The sequence below is a fragment of the Falco biarmicus genome, chromosome 3 (genome assembly GCF_023638135.1).
Source record: "Falco biarmicus isolate bFalBia1 chromosome 3, bFalBia1.pri, whole genome shotgun sequence".
Lineage (NCBI taxonomy): Eukaryota > Metazoa > Chordata > Aves > Falconiformes > Falconidae > Falco > Falco biarmicus.
Window position 1 is genome coordinate 58,508,381 of NC_079290.1, and position 20,672 is coordinate 58,529,052.

Sequence of the window (20,672 nt, forward strand, 5' to 3'; positions counted from 1 at the left end):
GGGAGAAGAACACTTTTTTCTAGTTTAATTTGATATGCTTCAAGACAAAACTAGTTTCTAAAAATTAATAAGAGAGAAGGGGCAAAAACTCAGAATACTTCATACTCACTTGCAGTTTTGAAATACTTAGGACCTCTGGTGATACCAGGTCAAAATGGGTGCCAAGAAACAGGAAAGCCTCAAATAGCTTTCATTTCTCTGACAAGGTTTCTGGTTAGCAACGGTGTCAATAATTACAGCCAGACTGCTACAGCACATCCTGGGTATTCTCTCAAGAAAACTCATGTAAATGAGTTTTCTTGAGATGTAAGTAATTCAGATTCCACCCTAAAGTCTAACTACTACCATGTCCACAGGAAGTGAAACAGCAAGAATAGCAATAATAGATCTGAAGCTGTTTACTTTTCTGGGTTTTCCAGTGCGTGCTGTTTGTGCTGGCTGAGAATTCAAAGCTGTCTTATGGATCTGGATATGCAACTCCCATTAATTTTGTGGGGAGCTGGGCATTCAAATTCTTTTTAAAAATCACAGTTCTTCTGTCCGTCTTGGTTAGGTTCTTAGCACTCACAGGAGGAGCAGTCTGGATTTTACTGCCCCAGGCACACGCTTGAACTTCCTTTGCCTCCTAACATGAACCCATGCATTAAAAGGACATTCCCACTTGTCCCAGTTCCCATGAATTGTGGCTTCTAGACAAGCAGACCTCCAGGCTAGGTATCTCTGAACCCACAGTGCTGGCCTCTTTTAAAGCTTGTCAGTCTCTCAGGTTATATTTGCATCACTTCTTAAAACTGATTCAGGGAAAGCTGCAGCTCCCATTTAGGAGGTGGGAAGCACCTGAAGCAACACAGCCCTGACAGCATCTCATGGCATGGGACTATCTGTCTCATGAGGGAAACAACAGGAGGGCCCTGCACCACCAACACCTGATTCGTACTGGTTTCATGTGGACGTAATTCACTGAAACTAACTCATATGAGATAAGGACTCATAAGAGGTGAGAAGAAACCAGGGCCTCGCCCCTCTCATATATCCAGGTTCTTTCTGAATCTATAAAACCAAAATTGCACTGGCATTTGCAAAGCTCTTGCATACTTACTTGTGCACCCAGCCTACTCTCAAATCTTCCACATAATGAGTAACATAGGAGTACAGTCTGATACCCTCAGCTGTGCTCTGGATTTTCAGGTCTGTGGCAGATAAAGCTGAAAGAAGAGCACATGGTTTTATGCAGCCGTGCAGCCATTCATTGAGTGTCACAATGAGTCATTCATTCGAAGAGAGAATGAAGTTCTTACCAATCCTTCTGCATACTTCATTCATCAGATCTGCAAAAGCTGTGGAAATAAAATCCAGAGACTAAGGCTCTGTGTCTGCAGCTCAAGCAAAGTCAATAACAGGACAAGGACTGGCTCTGAAATATTCTCACCAGTAGGGTTGAAAAAGAAATCGGACTGACTTTATAAAGCATATTAGAAACGTAAGCAATGCAGCAATATAGCCTGTTAATCCACAATTTCCAGGCTTTATTTAACTGCAGCCTTGATGAATACTGCTGCAGCTGAACAAAACTTTTTGGTTTGTTTTTGGGTTTTTTTGTAAATGACACTATTCAGTTGGAATGCTAAGCCATCTATATACATTCTAATGGATAGAGTTATTTGCCTTTTGCTTGGAAACGTAAGCGAAACTTTAAATATATAGTAATCACATTGAGTGGGAAGGCCCCTAAACAAATGAATGGCAAAACATAATAAAAATGTGTAATCTTTTAAAATTACGTAATTCTATAATTTCTTTCTATACTTGTAAACTTACACTACTGAAGGTCCCCTGAGGAAACCCATTATAATTTCGCTTAGCATTAGTCATCATATTCTTCCAAAATTAGACAGAATCCAGATGCAATAAGCTGCATTCAAACACTATTTGAACTGAAAAATCTCATTTTTTCTAACGAGATGACCTTGTATACAGGAGGAACAAAGCCACAGGAAGGCGACACATTGCTTGTACCCCGGACCCGCTTGCAGGCGAGCACCCAGGCTGCCAGCTGGTGTGGCTGACAGCATGCAGAAAGTGGCTCTGACCTGTGTCCTTAAGCTGTAGCTCAGTGGAGTCCTTTCCTCTGTCATCCTTCAGTATGACTTCATAAGTGCCAGCATCTTTCTTAGAAAACTGCAATATTGTAACAGCAAGACCAGTTTTCAGAACAGTTACTGTAGAAAAGTCTAGATTTTACTCCCGAACACAGCTGATGTCCTGTCCCCAGGGAGGTACCCCAGGCTGGGGCTTCCCCCGGTGCCCCCCAGCTGCCCTGCTGCTGGCCAGGGTGGTGGGATGGGCTTGGGCTGGGGGGTCCTGGCCTGCAGCTGTGGGGGAGCCTCCAGCCCCGGGGGGTCCTGACACTTCTTCCCTTCCTCAGCCAAAGAACCAAGAGCAAAGAAATGAAGTGGTGAATGCAGGTCACCCCCTCAAGCCTGCAGCAAGGCTGGGTAGGGACCAGACCTCTGGTGACTCCGAGGGTGGTCCTCGGAAAGCCTGAGTGACAAGCGCTTTCCAAATGCTATTTGAAACATAAATGTGGTTTCATTCTGTTGTTAAACTGACATAGAAAGGAAGTGACAAGCTTATTATCTCTTCTGTCATCATTTCCTGACAATCTGAACAAGCAGTTATAGACAGACATTTGCTCCAGCTAGAACGCAGACGCCTCATTTTTCCATTTTGAAAACCCACTTCCTTTTTTGATTGTTCTGCTGAAATATTAGATTAGATCGTATCGTTCATCTGAATTCGTAACACTGACTTCAGCTGAGGGCTAACAAGGACAGTCACTCACCTCTGATATCAGCAGAGTACACACGCCGTCTTTAAAGTCATGTTCTTCATCTACCATTATCTCCCTGTCATCTTTGTACCATACAATGTGTGTTTCCTTCTTAATATTAGCCACCTAAGATGGATGAAAACCACATTGTAATTGTTCTCTTCATTTGAGCAGGGGAACTTAGTACATGGGCCAGCTTGTTCAATCTCTCATAAAAGGACAGCGAGCTTTACAACTTGATCAGAGTGAGTTATTGCAGGCCTCCATTTTAAAATGAGGGATGCAAGAGGGAAAACAGCAGGGATGGAAAGAAAAAGGACTGCCAACAGCTTCAAGGAGCCCAGGGAACTAGTGAATCCTGCCCAGGGGATTTCTACCATCCAATGATGGCCAAAAATGAGAAAGTCCCAGGATTTACAAAGACTTGTCATTCCTATTCAGGTGCCTTTTCCTGAATGGGTGGCTGACAGACCTGGAGAAAAAAGTTCAAGCTATCTTCCAAGGTATTTTGTTACACACAATGAGCAGTTGCCCCAGCGTGATTAGCCTTCAGAGGCTCTGTCGGTATCCAATATGCAACTGGGAGTACAAAAGCAAAGGGTGTATCTATAGTCCCTTCCTACCCTCATCATCTAAGTAGTGGTAGGTCAAAGTGCTTTGAACATTGTAATCAATGTTTTCCTTGCCCCTTACCTTACATTTCAACATCACGTTACAGTCATCCGTAACTTCCCATCCCAGTTTATCCACAAAATGAGGACCTGTATAAAAATACAGATGTATTATAACAAAAAAATATTTTTAAAGGTCACATCAATGCTATTCATGATACAAAACCAAAGACAAATGTGTTTTTCTTGACAAGAATACTGTTATATTTTAATGTGGTTTTATTTTCCTATTTCTCCTTCAGAAGATAAGCAACCATATAACAACAAAAAACATCTATTTAAAATTAACATATAGAAATATAAACAAACTCTTAACAGACTAACACATATGTGATTCTTATAAGTAACCATATTATCACCTTGTTTCCTGTGCCATTCTTTTCTCTGGAAATCTGCTTCATCCTGCAGCTTCTTGAATACTAGGAATTAAAACCAGCAAAAAAAAATCCAAGGTTAGACATGGTGTGCCATTTGTACGGTGCTGAATGTCACTGTAACAGTTAGGTGCAGCTCTGTCCCTTAGAGGTCAATGAGAATCCTGCCATAGGGCCAGGTTTTCACTGAACATTTCAAAGTGTCAGAAGCTGATTATGGCTAACTCAATTCTCCTAGCTGCTTGCAGTCATCAGAAGTTTGATGTGTCATGTCTGATGAAGCATAACCCCCGATCATACAGCTACTTTCTGCTCTCAATAGGAAGGCAAATGAGTGGCACCAGAGTCAACAAGCTGCATGAGCTCTAGGAGGTGCAACTACTTGCTCCTGGCTGAATGGGCTTTTTAGAAATTTTCGTTCCACACATAGAAAACCAAACCATGGCAGGCTGCAATATTTTACATTTCTGTAACAATTCCCCTCCCTCCCAGGACTTTAAAAATTTCAGTTGACACACATGCCCTGTACTATACGAGGCAGGCAAGCAATATGGCATGAAAAAACACTGGAACATCTATTAGTATTGAAAACAGTGGAAAGTGAAGATGACAGCTGAGGTAACCTCAGGATAATTTTTCCAGCCTACCGCATAATATAGATCACTTTACCATCACCAATTAGGACAAGGCTTGATTGATTGGTTGCTTTTCCATCCTGCAGCTGGAAAGTATAAGTCCCTTCATCCTTGTCCTCGAGTTTATCCATAATCATTTCAACAAGGCCAGTCTTCTGGTCCACCTTCATTTTATATTTCTTCAGGAATGGAAAGTAAAGCAATGATTAATGGATATCAGAGTGATAAATATTTGTCAAATGTTATATAGTATCTTCAGGTGAAATTCTGCTTTCTTTAATCAGATTCCCACTTATTCAGATTCCCGCTATCTCTAGCTCCAGCTTTAAATGTATAACCAAATAAATAAGAAATCTGTTAAAGGTGAAGCCTATTTAATGGTACTATACAAGCACGTGACATGCCTGTTGTATGCATGTACCATGTTCTTTTTCATTAGAAAGGTTTAGATTTGCACCTCTTCAGAAAAACACTTTATTTGAAGATGGTTATACTTTTACAAGCTTTTGTGTAGAATGCTCCATCTCTGCCTTCTACCTGACATCAGCGTTGCAACAAAAGCATGCCATGTCATGTCTGTGGGAGTAACATGCTCTGCTGTAATAAATTCCTCCAAACAGCAAAGAGAGGTGAGAACCAAGCACACAGGTTTGCTAGGGCCATAGATGAAGGAGACAGGATGAATCTGGGCTACTGCAGTGACTCCTTCAAGACCACAGTAGCTGCTTACCTGGGACTACCTTGTTGCAGGAACTCGTATGATCGCCACTAGTTAACGGAACGTGATACTCACAAGGATGGCAGGAAGTCATTTAACTCCACTTTATAAACTGCGCCCAGTAGAATTCATCTGGAGCTCAGAACTATGGACAAAATCTTTCTAATGATGCTTTCAATTACATATGTTATTTCTCATGAAAATGCATTAATGTGGAACGCTATTTGGAAGTATATTTGAGACAGAGACATTAATATTCATTGATACTCATAAAAATGCAAACACATGTGAGCAATGAAAAGGCTTACCTCTCCATTGAAAATCTCCTTATCATTAAAAACAAAGTTGGCCTTTGCATTGCCAGACAGTTTTTCAGCTTGCAACCAGAATCTCACTTCTCCTTTTTCCAAAATTTCCACTGCCAACTCAGAGGCAAGTGGGACAGCTACAAAGAAGAAAGAAAAGAATAAGGCATATACTTTGCCTGTGCCCCAACAACTATTTTCTTCTATACTCAGAACACCACTTCTTCCTTTCATACTCAGGTACTGCATGCAAGGTAACTAACTTATGACAGCTCTTCATATAGACAGAATGCCTCTCCACCCACATATACATGGGATGAGAGTCAAGATTTAATCTTTTGATCCTTCAATCACTAGGTCTGTACAGACTGGAAGTGTTCAGGATTTGAGTTATGCTCCATTCTGATACCAGGCTATTTCAAAGGTAAACTGCAACTATCTCTGCAGCATGATGTGAGTCTGTATGGCACAGACCCATGTTTAATGAGTTGCCTAACAATATTGCTCTAAGACAGTGAACTGGTTCAATGGAAAAAAACACAAAAATAAACCCCAAGCATGAAGCCAGATTAGAAAGTCAGCTGCTGAGCTGCAGGTTGGGATATTTTTGTAAGCACTCTGATCCTTTGCTGAGCAGTACCTCTACCTCCAGAATTTACCATGTATCATAACGTACCCTCGATCTCCCCAATACATTTTCTTTACCTATAAATAATGGAAACCCCTACATATGGACCAATTATTTGTCTTAGCAGGAAAAAAATAGTGTAAAGGGTACTATACCATAGATAATATTAGTATCTTTTAAATTTTTTTTCCATTTTTCCTTGTTCTTGTTAGTAAAAGCCTTCAGCTTGCATCCACTTTAATTTTTCGTTTAAGATGTCTTAATCAGCAACATTAAACATGATCATTTAGACTCTGATATTGCTCATTTTATTGGCTTCCATAATTTTTAGCTGTCTTAGTGAATGCTCAGGTTCTTCACAGAAATCATACTCTGGGAAGTACGTATGCTGTATGTGAACTCTCCCCCAGTCTCCACTTTCACAGCAGTGTAAAGTCTGCATCGCTAGGGTGTAACATGGAACAGCTGAGGACAGTGTACAAACACATTGCAAAATGCTTGATGATATAGCCTGGTGATAGTGTAAAGACACACCTGCCAGACAAATCCCAGGGCAGGGCTGGTTCTTTTAGCTCCGTGTATGCAAAGGCCCAGCTACAGCAAGAGAGGACTGGGACTGAAGCAGTGTCTAATTGCTCTCATCTTTCCATTGGCACCATACTAAACAACTGGGGTGCCTTCTGGAGCAAAGCTGCCATCCCATCCCACTGCCAAAGAAAGTCTGAGAGTAAGGACCCCCCACGTCCTTCTTTCCCACGCTCAACCCTTTGCCGCATCTACGCCCTCCCACACCTGCGGGTGTGCTGAGCAGCACAGGACCCATCTCTGGTGAAAATAAGGCTTCTGGGAGGTGAGGGGAAAAAAGAGAATTATGGAAATGGTTGAGTCACCATCCCTGAAGCTATTTAAAAGACACGCAGATGCGGTGCTTAAGGATATGGTTAATGGTGGACTTGGCAGTGCTAGGTTAACAGTTGGACTTGATGATCTTAAAGGTCTTTTCCAACCTAGATGATTTTATGATTCTATGAAAAAGACACAGGCTTAACCAGAAAGAGGAAAGCCTGGAGCCTGAAGGGACGGCATTACCACAAGGGAGCAAGGCAAAGAACGACCCCATAGGAGTGTGCCTCAGCAGTGCAAGTGGTGCATGTGATGCTTTCTCACCCAGCACATCACTTTGCTCATAAGAAACAGAAGGAATCTCAGGTCTTGCATAATTTCTCCAAACAAAGCGACTGAAATACTATGGGAGACAGTGGAAGTAAGAGGGAGAAGGTGTGAATAGATATCAGGCTGCACTGCTTTTGTCTCATTGTCAGCTCTATGGCAATTTTAAACACCCACTTGGTTTGCATGTAATTAACTATGAATATCTTATTCTAACAGCGAAAAGAGGAAAGTGTCTCAAAAGCTGTTAAATAAAGGGCTGAAAGGATGCAAGAGAATTCTTTTCTGGGAAAAGGCTGTTCACTTCTCCACCCAAATGAACTGGACAAACCTGCATTACAGTCCTCCATGAGCAAAAGTCTTATTTTAAGCTATTTCCATAAGCACTGACTGACAGCCACTTTAGGCATTTTCCAGCCATCATGCTTGCCAGGTTTTACATCCGATTTGTATAGCATCACAAGTTACTCTGAGGACTTCAGAGGGAGTCCTCAGGCAGCTGCTCAATTGAAGAGCTAGAACAATTCATTTTTACCTAGCACCAGTACACTATCATGCCCATACTTAGTTGCATTCTGTAAGGCTGCAGATATTTCTAAGCAGAAGTTACAATTAAGTGCAGTTCAGAAATACAAACAATGCAACACACAGGAGCTCATGTTGAATCAGAAATGCCTAGCAACTAATTTTTTTAAAGAAGCTGGGTAATCCTCAAACATATTATCTGGAGATATGACTAAGGTTTCATGTTGATCCATAGAAGCTCATTATTTTTCTAGCCTCATAGGCATAGCCAGGTATATCTCAACCTCTGTTTGTAGTATTATTTTTTTTTTAGTGTCCACAGGGCCTGGAATGGCCAAAGCAAGTAAGATAGTTTCCTCCTTAAAGATATATTCTGCAGTGATCTCCCTTATTGCCTGTGCTACCTGGAAGCTCATACACAACTAGAAGTGTCCTGTTACCTAGTACAATGCAAAAAAAAAAAAAAAAAAAAAAAAGAAGACATGATCTATGTCCTGAGGAGCTTATTTTGTGACATTGGTTATGAACACAGAGCATGGAAGAGCACTCAGAAGAGAAGGGTCAGGGCACGTCAGGACATGCAACAACAGGAAGGTTTTGTGATGACTGTCTTTAAATGTGAAGATATAATTAGGAGGAAAGAACTGGGAGGAGCAGGAGTAAACAAGGGGATGCTTGGGCTGTCATTAAGCTGTCAAAAGGTGATATAATATGATGAGAAGAGTAGAGCTGATATGGAAAAGACAAGAAGGAAATGAGAGAGAAGATGTGGGCAAAAAGGCCACTTCTGCATCCAAGTATTGACTGGGCTGAGAGGCGCAATGTGGGCTGAGTTGGCAGAGGTGCCACCAGTGCATATGCAAAGCTGAGGATGTTAAAACATAAGCAAGAGTTTTCGTGCCTAGAATGAAAAAGAAGAGAATGCCGTGGGAGAGCATGAGACCAGGTTCACATCTTGTCTCATTGTGTATAACAGGACTCATCACACAATCCAATTTTTTTTTTCCAAATTATTCAAATTACATTCCAGTGAAAATAACCAAGTTGTGCTACTATCAGGATATCACAAAGGTATGGAAGGTCTGTGGGGTTGACAAATATACCACCCTAAACAGCAGGAAGGTTGTTCATATTGTCAAGTGTTACAGGAAAGAGGGGAGGAATTCATTTCGTCAGGATAATTCTGCATATATATATATATATATATATATATAATTACAGCAGAATTTACTACAGCTTTGTTAAGCTTAAATTTAACTTATGTTAAATTCAGTTGGAGCAAACTTAGAGAATTTTTCAAATTCTGGTTTTCAAATCAGGTTAGGTGTGCTGAGTTCCACAGAAGAAACAAAGCCAATGGGATACTTATTCTCCAGCTGTTATACAGACTTACTATATGCCTAGACCAGTAGCCTGCAACAAATCAGGAAGAACATCAGTAATACCCAAATGTACTGAAGGAAAGAGAAAAAAATAAAGGAATCTTAGATTTTTAATGCAAAACCCCTTTCACTTGAAAATACTATAGTGACTTCCCCAGCTGATGGTGGCAGGAGCTTTGTGATACCCCACTGCATGCAGAACATTTCCCTACAGACATATTTGATTCACTTACTTGGGAATTTGCGTTCATGGCTCAGAGCAAGCAGGCGTTTCATTTCTGCAAAAGACATAAAAGAAATAATACAAGGTGTGTATGCCTTATGGGTCTGAGATACACAGCAGCAGGGAAAAACAGATGTGAAAGCAAAACAGACATGCTTAATAGACATTGTGTTTACCTTCCTCATCAATTGTGTGGCTTGATGAGACTCCATCAGTGTCTGTAACAACACAAGAGTAAATGCCCAAATCATCTTCTCCAAGATCCTTAAAGATAGCTTTTGACCTTTAGGAAGAAAAAAAAAGCATTTTGATAGAAAGATGAGATCAGTCTGAACCAACCCCTTCCCTTATGTCTATAACACCAGATAAGAATAGTCTTGTATTAGCTTTTGCTCTGACTGAAGAGGCAAATGCAGGGCTCTGGCCAGTATAAACCAGGGTAGGTCCTATCACGTGTAGCACAAGTGGAGATGGCACAACTCTCAGATAGCACCAAAAGTGCTGGAGATAGCTAGTTTAACCTAGCTCAAGAATGCTTAAAAACACGCTGTCAAGTCTTGGGTGAGCGTGGAAGGAGATTTAAGTACAGGCTGATTCAATTTTCATATGCAATACCATGAGTGTGGTGAGGCACCGTTTCTTTCTGTATGGTTTCTAGAGCTAGAAGAGCACAGAGGCACTTCATAGGCTGAACCTGTGCCTTTGCCACTTCTTCCTCTCTGTTAAAAGCCTGAAGAAACAGAGTAGGCTTGTAGAGCATTAAGAAGTTACCAAATCAGGCTGTGGTGATGCCATCAGAAGAGAGTCTTGCTTATTACAGCACCTCCAAAAATTGTGAGAGTATTACATGGCAAAAGCATTTTGCAAGCAGCCAAGTAATTTTACCCTTTGGAGACTTAAAATAATAACAATAGGAATAATAATAATAATAATTTGCCTTGATTAACAGGTTATAGGCTGACAGAAGACAGATTTTCCCTCCCTATGCCTCAACATAACTAAACTGCCTAAACAGGAGATCTGACTCATTCTGTGCAAGTTACTTCCTAATGGTCTGCATGTGGACTTGCTAGAGAACAGCATACTCATGAAGTAGCCTCACAGTAATGGAGGCAGAGGTACCTCTTACTGAGGTCATACATCCAAAAGGATGGATTTCTGTGACCAGTCTAGATCTCTCAAACATGAAACTATTGCTGCCCCTGAGGGTTCTTACTTTCCACCTTTGGTATCGATATTCAGTCGGGAGTCATCCGCAATTGGTTCATAATTCTTGGACCAAACAAACTCAGAGTTTGGAGACATCTGGTCACATTCAAAGTTCAGGGAAATTACTCCATTGTCATCTACATCAACCACCACTTCCTTGGTTCCTGAAAGAGCAGAACAAGGCAATTCCATTTTCTCAGAGAAGCCAGGAAACAAATGCATATAGATATCATTCATAGGGTGGATTAAAACAGATCCTTGCCATTTTCTCAGCTGGCACATCAACTGCTGCAAACATTGGCATCCTCAATCTTTTGATTCACAAGAACTGTTCTTATTCTAATCCAAAGATTAAAGAGCATCATAAATCAACTGGTTTATTTGAGCAAGTCTAAGCCTACATGAGAGTGATATTTGTTCCGGAAAAATCTGAAGGGAAAAAAATAAAGCAAGCTTTTAAATCCACTAAATGTTTGAAATATTAAATAGCAGTATTTTCCATGGTAAGGGGTAGACAGAACTTTTGTCATACGTCATGATTTTATTATTCTCTAGTAAGATAAGAACTTCTACAGGGAATACCGTGTGCAAATGTGGGTGTTTGAAGAGGTGCAGGAGGCAGAAGAGGAAACAATGGAGTTACCCTAGCAGTGCACACTTGTGCAACTGAGGCACATTTTCAGTGACTCTGGCTTCACTCCGGGAGGTTGGTTTAATTGCTGTGCTTGGCACCTGGCCCTGCTACCGTCTGCAGCATTAATCCTGGGCCCACAAAGGGAGCGAATATTTGCAATTAGCTGCTTAAGTCGCCCACCCTGTTTTGCCAGTACCTACAGTCCTTGAGCTGGATAAAGTGACCCAGTTTGTCCTCTAAAAGGCCCTGGGGCTGAATCTCAGATCAGAAACCCAAAGGCACCTCTATACTGATCCCTTGCATCCTAGTGAAGCTGAGGGAATTTTGTCTGCGATTTGGGAGGCTCAGCAAGCCCGTCATCTGTGGCATTAATTTTCATTTCAACAACTTGTCTGAGAATGTCAGGGAGAGCATGTGCACTGAGAGGTGCTGGAGAACGTCCAGCCTCCTTTTCCAAACAGCTCTGAGCTGGATCTTGCATCTGAATAGGCCACTCATGTTATGTTACTTAGCCTAAGACAATTCTGGGCTGCCCAGAATGCTAATGACACACTTTTCCACAAAGTATTGTACCTTAAAGACAAAAGCCTTATTCCTGACATTGAGATTAAATGCTTTATTTTCAGCATAATTCTTAATGAGCCTCAAGCATACAAGGAGATCTCTGTTTCATCATCCTAATACTATTCAGGTCCTTTCCAGCACTGTGAGTAGCTCCTGTAATGACAATTTGTGTACATGCAGCTTTCTTAGTCTTTATAATTTGGCATAACCATTTAATGAAAGATGAGATTAATATTCCCATTTTGGTACTGTTATTTACCAACCCTTGCAGTAATGAAGCACTAAGTACTAATATTTGATAAATGAAGTCTAAGGTCTACAAATATTTTACTAGGCAGCAACATATTTGCAAATTTTTTATAATTTAATTTATTATATGCAAATTCATCACTTGACATTTCATTAATGTTTAGTTTCCTGTAGATCATTAGCACATGAATCTTTTTATGGCAGTTTATGCAATGTGCAAAGAATTACAGCCAGAAGGTTCATTTGAAGGACAGGATGTTTTATATTTGTTTTACGGCATTCTCATTATGATAACAATACATAGCATTTATTTTCAGAAATGATGATGGCATTTACCTCTAATATTTACACGAGTAAAAAAAAATATCTGTTTAAATTACTGACTAGAGGTCTCCATCTATCCTATAAAGTGGAACCAAAGAGGCAGTCGTAGTTACCCTCCTCTAGACAGCTTGGTGGTTTCAACATATCACCTAGACCGCCTCTTAAAGTCATCACAAGAAATAAAATACTTAGATGTCATATCAAATCTCCATTTATCTGAGTGGTTTAATGCATTAAAAGGAAAGAGGTAGCATGAAGGTAAAGCAGACAGCCTCAAAACACTGGAGTTAACGGCACCATTTTGAATACAGCTAGTCAGAAAAGCTGAACAGGACAAGGTTTCATTAATTTCTGAGGTTCAAGCCTTTCTCAAGTGACTGGTGCAGAATCACAATTTTTGCTTTGCACAAAGTTGCACAAGGACTGAGGGCAGCAATGGGGAAGAGTTGCAGTCTGCATTTCCCCTGCTTCCTGTAATATACACACACACTGAAGTGCTTTTGTCTAAAGACAAAGTTAGGGTTCAAAGGTAGCCTGGATTGGTATTTTTTTATATGGGTGGGTTTTTTAATTTAATTTTAGAAGATAACTGTAAAAATTAAATGTGGTTTTCAAACAGGAGAAGGTAGATGTAAAGTATCGCATCATTATACTTACACATTTCAGTGGATAAAGACAGTTAGTACCAGTTGTATGCAAATATTTTAATTTAGGATATTATTTACTTACGTTCTTTGATTAGACAGCTCAGTCATCTTGTGATTTTACACATTTGCCAAAAAGCAACATACTAGCAGGGATTGTCTAGAGAGATCTGACACTATTTTGTCTTCATCCAGGGTGGTAATAAAGGCAGAATTCATTGGGCAACACTCAAAGACTTGTGATAATTTTTAAAAAGTTGTATGATTGTTCTTGAGATTTGTGTGGTTTGAGTAAGAAAGGTGGCAGCCTCCCCAAGAGATTGCTTTCTGAAATAATTATTTTAATTAGCCTTTTATCCTTTCTTAATACTTTTAAGAAGATTAGTTTGGGGGATGCCATATCTGCAGATCTCTGCTCAAAATATGGGTCAACCGGGTTTGTACAAGTAAGCCATTTCCAGCTTCCCTGAGATTTCGCTGTGCCAAACCCTGACTTGCTGGTGATCCCTCAGACATTACACCTGTGAAGCCTGGCCTCACTTGCTAAAAGGCCATGATCCCAAGATGTAGCTTCTTCTCTACTGGTGAGGTCTGTAAACCAAATGTTCTGCTCAAGTTTATATTGCCAGGTGGGCGTGCGTCTCATTTAAGTGAACACGGAAATCACTGTACAATTTTTTTTCTGTCGTGATGATCATCTTCACAAATTTACATTGGTGTGTTGTTTTGAATTGTAATGGTCTCACAGGCAGTCACCCCAGTCTCCCCACTCTGAGTTTTCCAGTTCTTTTACACCCCAGCTTCAGACCTCCTTTTTCAGACTTTCTTGACTTACAGCCTCAGGATTACCCTGGACATAAAGACCAGGCATTTATAAGAGCTGGGCCAGTGCTGCTGCAGGAATAGGAGATGTAAAAATGGACCTGGGAGTCAGAAGCAGGGGAATGATCCCAAGGAAATGCTCCTGAGGCAGCCAGGTGGGAATGGGAACTGTTGATGGGCAGTGATGGCTGCTCAACACCTCACAGTCAATACCACCCCAAATAAAACCCGACTGTTCCTCCAGGCAGGAGCAGCTATCAGCCTGACTGTGCAGACAGGTCAGTCGGCTGTTTGCCCAGCTAGGGACCTCCTTCGCCTGTGCCCCCACGCTGCCACTTGTGCTCCCCGTGCCCCACTGCCCCAGGCCCCCGCGCTGCCCTGCCTGCCCGCTGCCTGCCCACAGCCCGCTCCTGCCTCCGTTCCTGTCCTTGTAAGGCTCTTAGAAATCTTCCCAGGTGGGATCAGGTATGAAAATCTGCAGCTGAAGGAAGGGAACTTGTCAGGGGAAAAAGGGTGTGTGGTGGATCCAGGCTGGGTTGTACCTCTGTACCTTCTTGCATCATACTGACCTTATACCAGATTTGGTTAAAATATCGGGGAGTTTGTTTCTCCACCTTGTAGGACCCTCCACTTCTAAAATAGTCTATAGATGACTAAGCCATAAGCCCATGCTTGTGTTTTCTGTTAGGGACCTAGTGACAAAAAGGTGTTGACTTCGATCAAAGTCACTTATGTTACCTGTACAGCTAAATAAAACTCAGAAGTTTTCTGAAATTCCAGGTGTGGAGATTCTGCCTCTGCACCAGTTCCTGTGTTTCTTGCTGGCATTATAGCCACGCTGGAGCCAGCCTTCAAGGATGACTCCAGCAAGTTGCACTTGAATTCCTACTGAGAGAGGCCTCCAAAGTGACTTCATTACATTTTTGAAATCTTTATTTTAAAGGCCAAGGGAAAAAAAGTAATTTCTTTTACCCTTTCTTTCCTCAGACATATTACAGAAGTTAAAGAAAGGAGAACGATAAAGCATAAACAACCAGTTTACTATAGGAAAGGCAAAATATACAATTGTACCCTTTTTTGGTCAAGCTGATCTTGGTGGGTCCTCTGCTTATGCATCTATCTATAGCTATATGCAAATCTTACAGCTTTATTGTATTTTTGTATCCCTGGATGTGTTAGACAATCTGTTCTGACCTTAAAATATACCAGACATGAAAGTCAAATATTACCCTTAACTCATTTCCTGCTTAGTAAAAAAGTTTTACTTGAGGGGGGTCAAACTGCATGCAGCCCGTGTGCAAACACATCACACAAACAGGAACCTGTTTAAATATGATGAAAAAGAGGAAGTATTTCTAACAAACCTGGTCGTGTTTCAGCTACGACAGGATCTGTGACATCAGATGGTTTCCCAACACCAGCTTGGTTTGTTGCCCGCACACGGAACACATAGCTCACACCTTGTTTTAGGCCACCTATCTGGAGGAAGCAAATATACATACACTATGTGTTACAAAACACTGATTTTAATTCCACACTTATTACAGATCAGTCTGGATAGTTGATAGTTATATTTCCTTTCTTTTTTTTTCTTTTTTTTTTTTCCCCCTTCTTTTACAGTGGACAAATATTTCTTCCTCTTTTTTTTTTTTCCAGTTCCATAGTGACATGACTAATCTGTATGGCTTGCTCTTTCCTTGTATGCATAGCTAACGTTTAGACAGCGTCATCACTGTCATCGATTTCTTTGCAAAAGGAGCATTGTTATTGGAACAGGATGTTTTTAACTCATGTACTTTGACCTCTGAAACATCATAGTCTTTTACTGCAGGTAGATCTGGCTTTTAAAAATGAAATTATCAGGGTAATAAGTGGCAGCCACACCTATTCAGAAACAGAAGGGCATTTAATTGTACAGATTTAATTATAGTGACTTCAGGAATCATACTGACATTATAACATCTGTGGATACTCCTTTTAAACCTATATAAAAGGATCACACTTTAAAATGAGTTGTCTTTCAAATATTCTGAAAAGCATACAAATAGCAAAACTACTTCAGACATATCTCTAGAACTGAGATACTGCTGAACCCTAATTTAGAAGTCATTCCACAAAATGATGTAGCATAATAGTACAAAAAGCTTGGGTTTAACTTGCTGTGAAATGTGAGAAGGTACTTTCTATTAGAAATGATCACCTGCCACATTATCATGGCATCTGGTTTTGTGCCATCTGTTGCCATACCTATCTTGCTCTTGAACCAGAAAATGCTAGGGATGCCTCCTGTGTTACAAGAGTGGTATTTGGGTTTAGCAGTGCTTTCTTTTATTTTTAGCCTTGTCATACCAGGTTGTCTTCTGAGTTACTGTCTTCTCTGACTATACAGGCATTACAAGTATATATCCTTGGCACAACATAGACTACTATGTCTTTTATTAAATGGAACCATGATCAGCACAGGAAGATGCTATTGAAGGCTGACTTCTTCAAGGTTATACTGTTATACCAGTATTTGAATCTTAAGCAATTTACCTTCAAGAATTTCTTTTGAAGTGGCTTCTCATTGACACTTTTCCAGTGTTCCTCCTTTGCTTCAGTTTCCTTCATATCAACATAATAACCAACTATGGGACTACGACCAGTATAAACTGGTTCCTTCCACAGTAAAACCAAAGAGTCCTTCCTAACTTCTGTGCATGTGACATCATGGGGTGGCCCTGAAAGGTAAAAGCTGAAGTTGTGATATCAAAACAAATCCCAAAGGAGCTAGTGCAGACTTCAGAAACAAAACCAGACACCATGTTGTACACCTAGAGCTGACATAATATGTACAGCTCCTCTGTATCATATCTAGACCTGATATAAATACAACCCATGCCTATTAAAAAGACTAGCCCAAAAACCAAAAAATCGTTGAGGCTGGTATCTTGATCAAATATTTATGAACAAACAAAACAAATAAGTAATCTCCAAACTCAGGGAAATAAGTTAATTATTAAGCTAATGTGCTGCTTCAAGGACTGCTCTAAAGTCCACTGAAGTCAATGAAGGTTGTTCTCATTCATTTCAACTAGTGTTAAAAGGCCAGCAATCTTGACCAGAGACAAGGGTTGCAGGACCTCATTCTTCTCTGCCCTGTACCTTAGACAGGTATTTATGCCTACCATTTAAACTAGGAAGCAAAGTGGCAGACACAGTTCAGGAGCCAAGCAGGAAAGATAAAGAAAATACAAGCTGCTTGTAAAATGCTACTGATTAAACACGGATTGTTTAATGTATCATTGTAAATGTACTAAATCAAAGTGATGGAGATTCAAGCCTAGGTATGAACTTCAGTGCCCACTGACTCCCCTGGAAACTGAAAGCATTGAGAACTTAGGCAACCGACTGCAGAGCACCCTTGGGCTGTGAGTAACCTCCAGTTCCCACTCAGGATCCTACCAGGTACAGCAATGGTCCATTCTTCACATTTGAAGGGCTGGCTGGGTAGGGAGGGTGTCCCAACCCCAGCCAGGTTAGCAGCAGCCACCTGGAACTGGTACACCATGTTTTCCTTCAGGTTTTGAATCTGCAGAATTAACGAGATGGTACTTATTGACTTTGGATTACGGCTTTAGAAAAAAGTCTCAATGACAATTATTGAACCCATGAGTGTGCTTTTAAGTGCCTGAATAGATGAAAGCATTATTGACATCATACATAAAGCAATAACTATCTTGGCTTTTCCCCTAATCCACAATGGAGCATACATGAGTGGTCTTGGCATGCTCTAATTGTAACCTTTTTCCTATTGATAGACACTTTGGTAGCCAGGGAGGGAGCAGGGTATTGCTCAACAATCACATTAATCTGTCTCTTAATACAGAGTAAATTCACTTAAGGCAAGAGGTGTCCTCACAGTGGGGTGCAACTCAGTCCTGGCAGTGCTTTTCATTTGTGAAGCAGCTCAACAAGGTTGTAGCTAGCTCTGTCTTTAAATTGGGTCAAGAAGTGATCACAGAACACAGCTGGCACAGAGCTGGTTCCAGCACCAGCAAGCACTGGGGTAGGTCCACCAAGCCCAGTAGGAATGCCATTTGTTGTGAGGGGCTGACTTACAAAAGATCAGACTATGTCTAGAGTAGTGAATTCACAGATGACAGTTGGTGCCAGACTAACAGGTAAGTGCACAGACCATTTTGCACAGACGTTTAACAGAGCTAAATAAATTTGTTATCACAGATATAAAACCCTCTGAACAGCAATCTGTACACTGAATCATAATTCATCTGAATCTGCTTTTGAGGTCTGTTTTGGAAATATTATCTGCACCCACAGCAATAACAGAAATTAACCTCTTACCCTGTACGCCCTTTCACTAATGGCCTTGATGTTGGCTTCCATCCATTTCCCAGGAACTCCATCAACCACTTCACGATAATTCACGTAGTAGCCGGTAATTTCTGTTCCACCAACGACTTTAGGTTGTTTCCATCCCAATACCATCGAGTCACGAACACTCTCAAGTATCGTGATGTCATAAGGTGGAGATGGAGCAGCTGTTTCAATGTGAATAATACATAAATAGGAAGTTATATTTTGATAGTTAGACTGGCATTCAGCTACCGTATTCAGGTGGCTCCCATCCTGCATTTCCTAATTAGGACAATATTTATGTGGTCAAGGGAAATTTCTGGAGCTGAAATAAGAAACGCAGGATAAAAGCTTCCATAAACCAATTGAAGAAGTCTAAACTGCACAGGAATTAGTTTTCAGGATTGTTTGTTTTTTGAGAAGCAAGCTGATACATAGTGAAAAAATGTGTTGCAGTTGCAGCTCTGATGTAAGTGCTCACGACTCGCTTCAAAACTGTGAAGAATGAGGAACTAAAACTAATATTACAGGAAAAGTAAAAAAAAATGGAGATGCAATGATTTGGTTTCTTTTGCTGAAAACAAACCCTTTTTTCACACATACAATATTTGTTGTATTGATTGTTGTATCTTTTTTTTAAATAGGCCCACATTCTTCCCTTCCGAGAATGGACTTTATCTGTTCATTCTTTTTTTTTGTTTTTTTTCTTTTAAATTTACACACTGTGCAAATTTTATCATTGCACCCATCACATGATCTTACCTTTAGTGGAAGGAAGTGTGATCATAGGCACTGTAGACTGACCAGAAAGGGAACATGTCTGTTACTGGAACTTACACTAAAAAATCTGTGGCATAGTCTCTTTAGTCTCTTTCTTTAATTTCACTTTTTTTTTAACAACACAGAAATCATTAACTTCATCCCAACCCATTTTCTTATAAAGACTTTTCTGTATCTAGTGGGGAAATGCTTGCCCACACCCAATATGTCATGGACCAGTGAAGAGCCCTACTTGTGACCCTTAAGTTCTTTTGATAGAAATCCTACATCGTAGATGTTTCCTTTTCTCTTTCATGTTTTATGTCAGTGCCAGCTAGCCCCAGGCGCCTCCACTTCATTTTCTCTTCAGTGCTTTGCATAAGACTTTTGAGTCTCACTTCAGAGGCCTGGGGAGGAATTCAGTTCACTGGCCAGGTACCAGGACCTATATGAAATTCAAGCCTCCACATTTCTCAGGCACAATGGGTATCTAGGTGTTGACAACATAAAACACGATTTTGTGTGTGTACCTGCAACTTGATAGGTTTTCCTCACTACATATTGCTGTCAGTCAGAGATACAACACAATGTTCATTAGCACTGTGTCTCACAGGATAAGCTGTAGCTTAGGCATAAATCCACAAAGGATCTTCATACATCCTAACAGAACACAGATTTCCATGCTTACCATCCTAATCAAATTTTTTTTCCTTCACACATACATAACCCAGAGGCTAGGTAACAAAACACCTAACAAATTACTGAAGTGACTTAGAAATAATACATTAATATGTAGTCAAGCAAGCTATTAAATTAGTAAACAGATTTGTAGGTTTCGCTTTCAGTAGTCACTAAGTTTGTAAAGTGGTCTCCAATACCATTCCATGCACAATGATCTTAACGGAGCATGTAATTAATGGGTCTGATAGAAGATGCATCACTGGAGAGCGCTTTCACTTGTGGCATGGACAAGCAGAGGTTATAACTGTCTGAAGTGGATGTAACAAAGCAGTGAAATCTATTTATTTTATTAACTCTCACCTGTATCTTTCTTTGTCACTTTTTCCAGTGTCAAAAGATTCCCAGGTCGAGACTTACTTGCCTGCTTAGCAGCAATATTTTGTGGTGCAGATGTGACAGCATCTTTAACCATTTCTCTCATGTTATTGTCTCCTGTTCTCCCCAGTTTGTCAGAGCTACTGGGTAGTGTGTCTTTATTAAATTTAGCATTGCATTTTAGCAAAGCATCTGTGTCAAAGATAGGCTGGGAGGACTCATGCATGCCTTCCCAGCTGATAGTGCAGTCTGTTAGTCCACCAGCTTTACCACTCAGTTCAGGACACACACCATGAAGCAATCCTCCCCCTATAATTGCCAGAAAACAGCAAAGACATTTTGAATTAGAATATATTGTTTTTTCTTCATTTAGTCAACAGAACAAAGAAATGCATACAGTGAACAATACAGCCAAAGTATGACAAATCACAGGTTTTACATGCAAAACGTTAAGCTTGCATTCACAAAAATTTGAAATGCACCTAATACCTCTCAACTTGCTCACAAGCAAAGCAGGATAAATATGGAAAGTTAATAGTAATCTACATTGGCTACATTTTTTTTTGTATCAGATCTTCCAAGTCATATTTCTGA

At 40.5% G+C, this 20,672-nt stretch overlaps 1 protein-coding gene across 4 annotated transcripts in view; it reads right to left on the reverse strand.

Annotated features, from left to right (window-relative positions):
- Window positions 1-20,672, reverse strand: part of MYOM1 (myomesin 1) — an 80,482-nt gene that overhangs the window by 14,091 nt on the left and 45,719 nt on the right. For 3 of the 4 annotated variants that reach the window (XM_056330081.1, XM_056330078.1, XM_056330079.1), the window contains 16 exons: window positions 20,064-20,387; window positions 18,252-18,448; window positions 17,352-17,478; window positions 16,443-16,627; window positions 15,272-15,386; window positions 10,678-10,834; window positions 9,638-9,744; window positions 9,472-9,516; window positions 5,537-5,673; window positions 4,545-4,689; window positions 3,861-3,920; window positions 3,524-3,591; window positions 2,843-2,956; window positions 2,091-2,178; window positions 1,299-1,337; window positions 1,100-1,205 (listed from right to left, as the gene is read on the reverse strand). In XM_056330081.1, the coding sequence (XP_056186056.1) occupies window positions 1,100-1,205; window positions 1,299-1,337; window positions 2,091-2,178; window positions 2,843-2,956; window positions 3,524-3,591; window positions 3,861-3,920; window positions 4,545-4,689; window positions 5,537-5,673; window positions 9,472-9,516; window positions 9,638-9,744; window positions 10,678-10,834; window positions 15,272-15,386; window positions 16,443-16,627; window positions 17,352-17,478; window positions 18,252-18,448; window positions 20,064-20,387 (2,014 nt within the window). The remainder of the gene's footprint in view (window positions 1-1,099; window positions 1,206-1,298; window positions 1,338-2,090; window positions 2,179-2,842; window positions 2,957-3,523; window positions 3,592-3,860; window positions 3,921-4,544; window positions 4,690-5,536; window positions 5,674-9,471; window positions 9,517-9,637; window positions 9,745-10,677; window positions 10,835-15,271; window positions 15,387-16,442; window positions 16,628-17,351; window positions 17,479-18,251; window positions 18,449-20,063; window positions 20,388-20,672) is intronic. The other variant, XM_056330080.1, reaches the window with a different exon arrangement.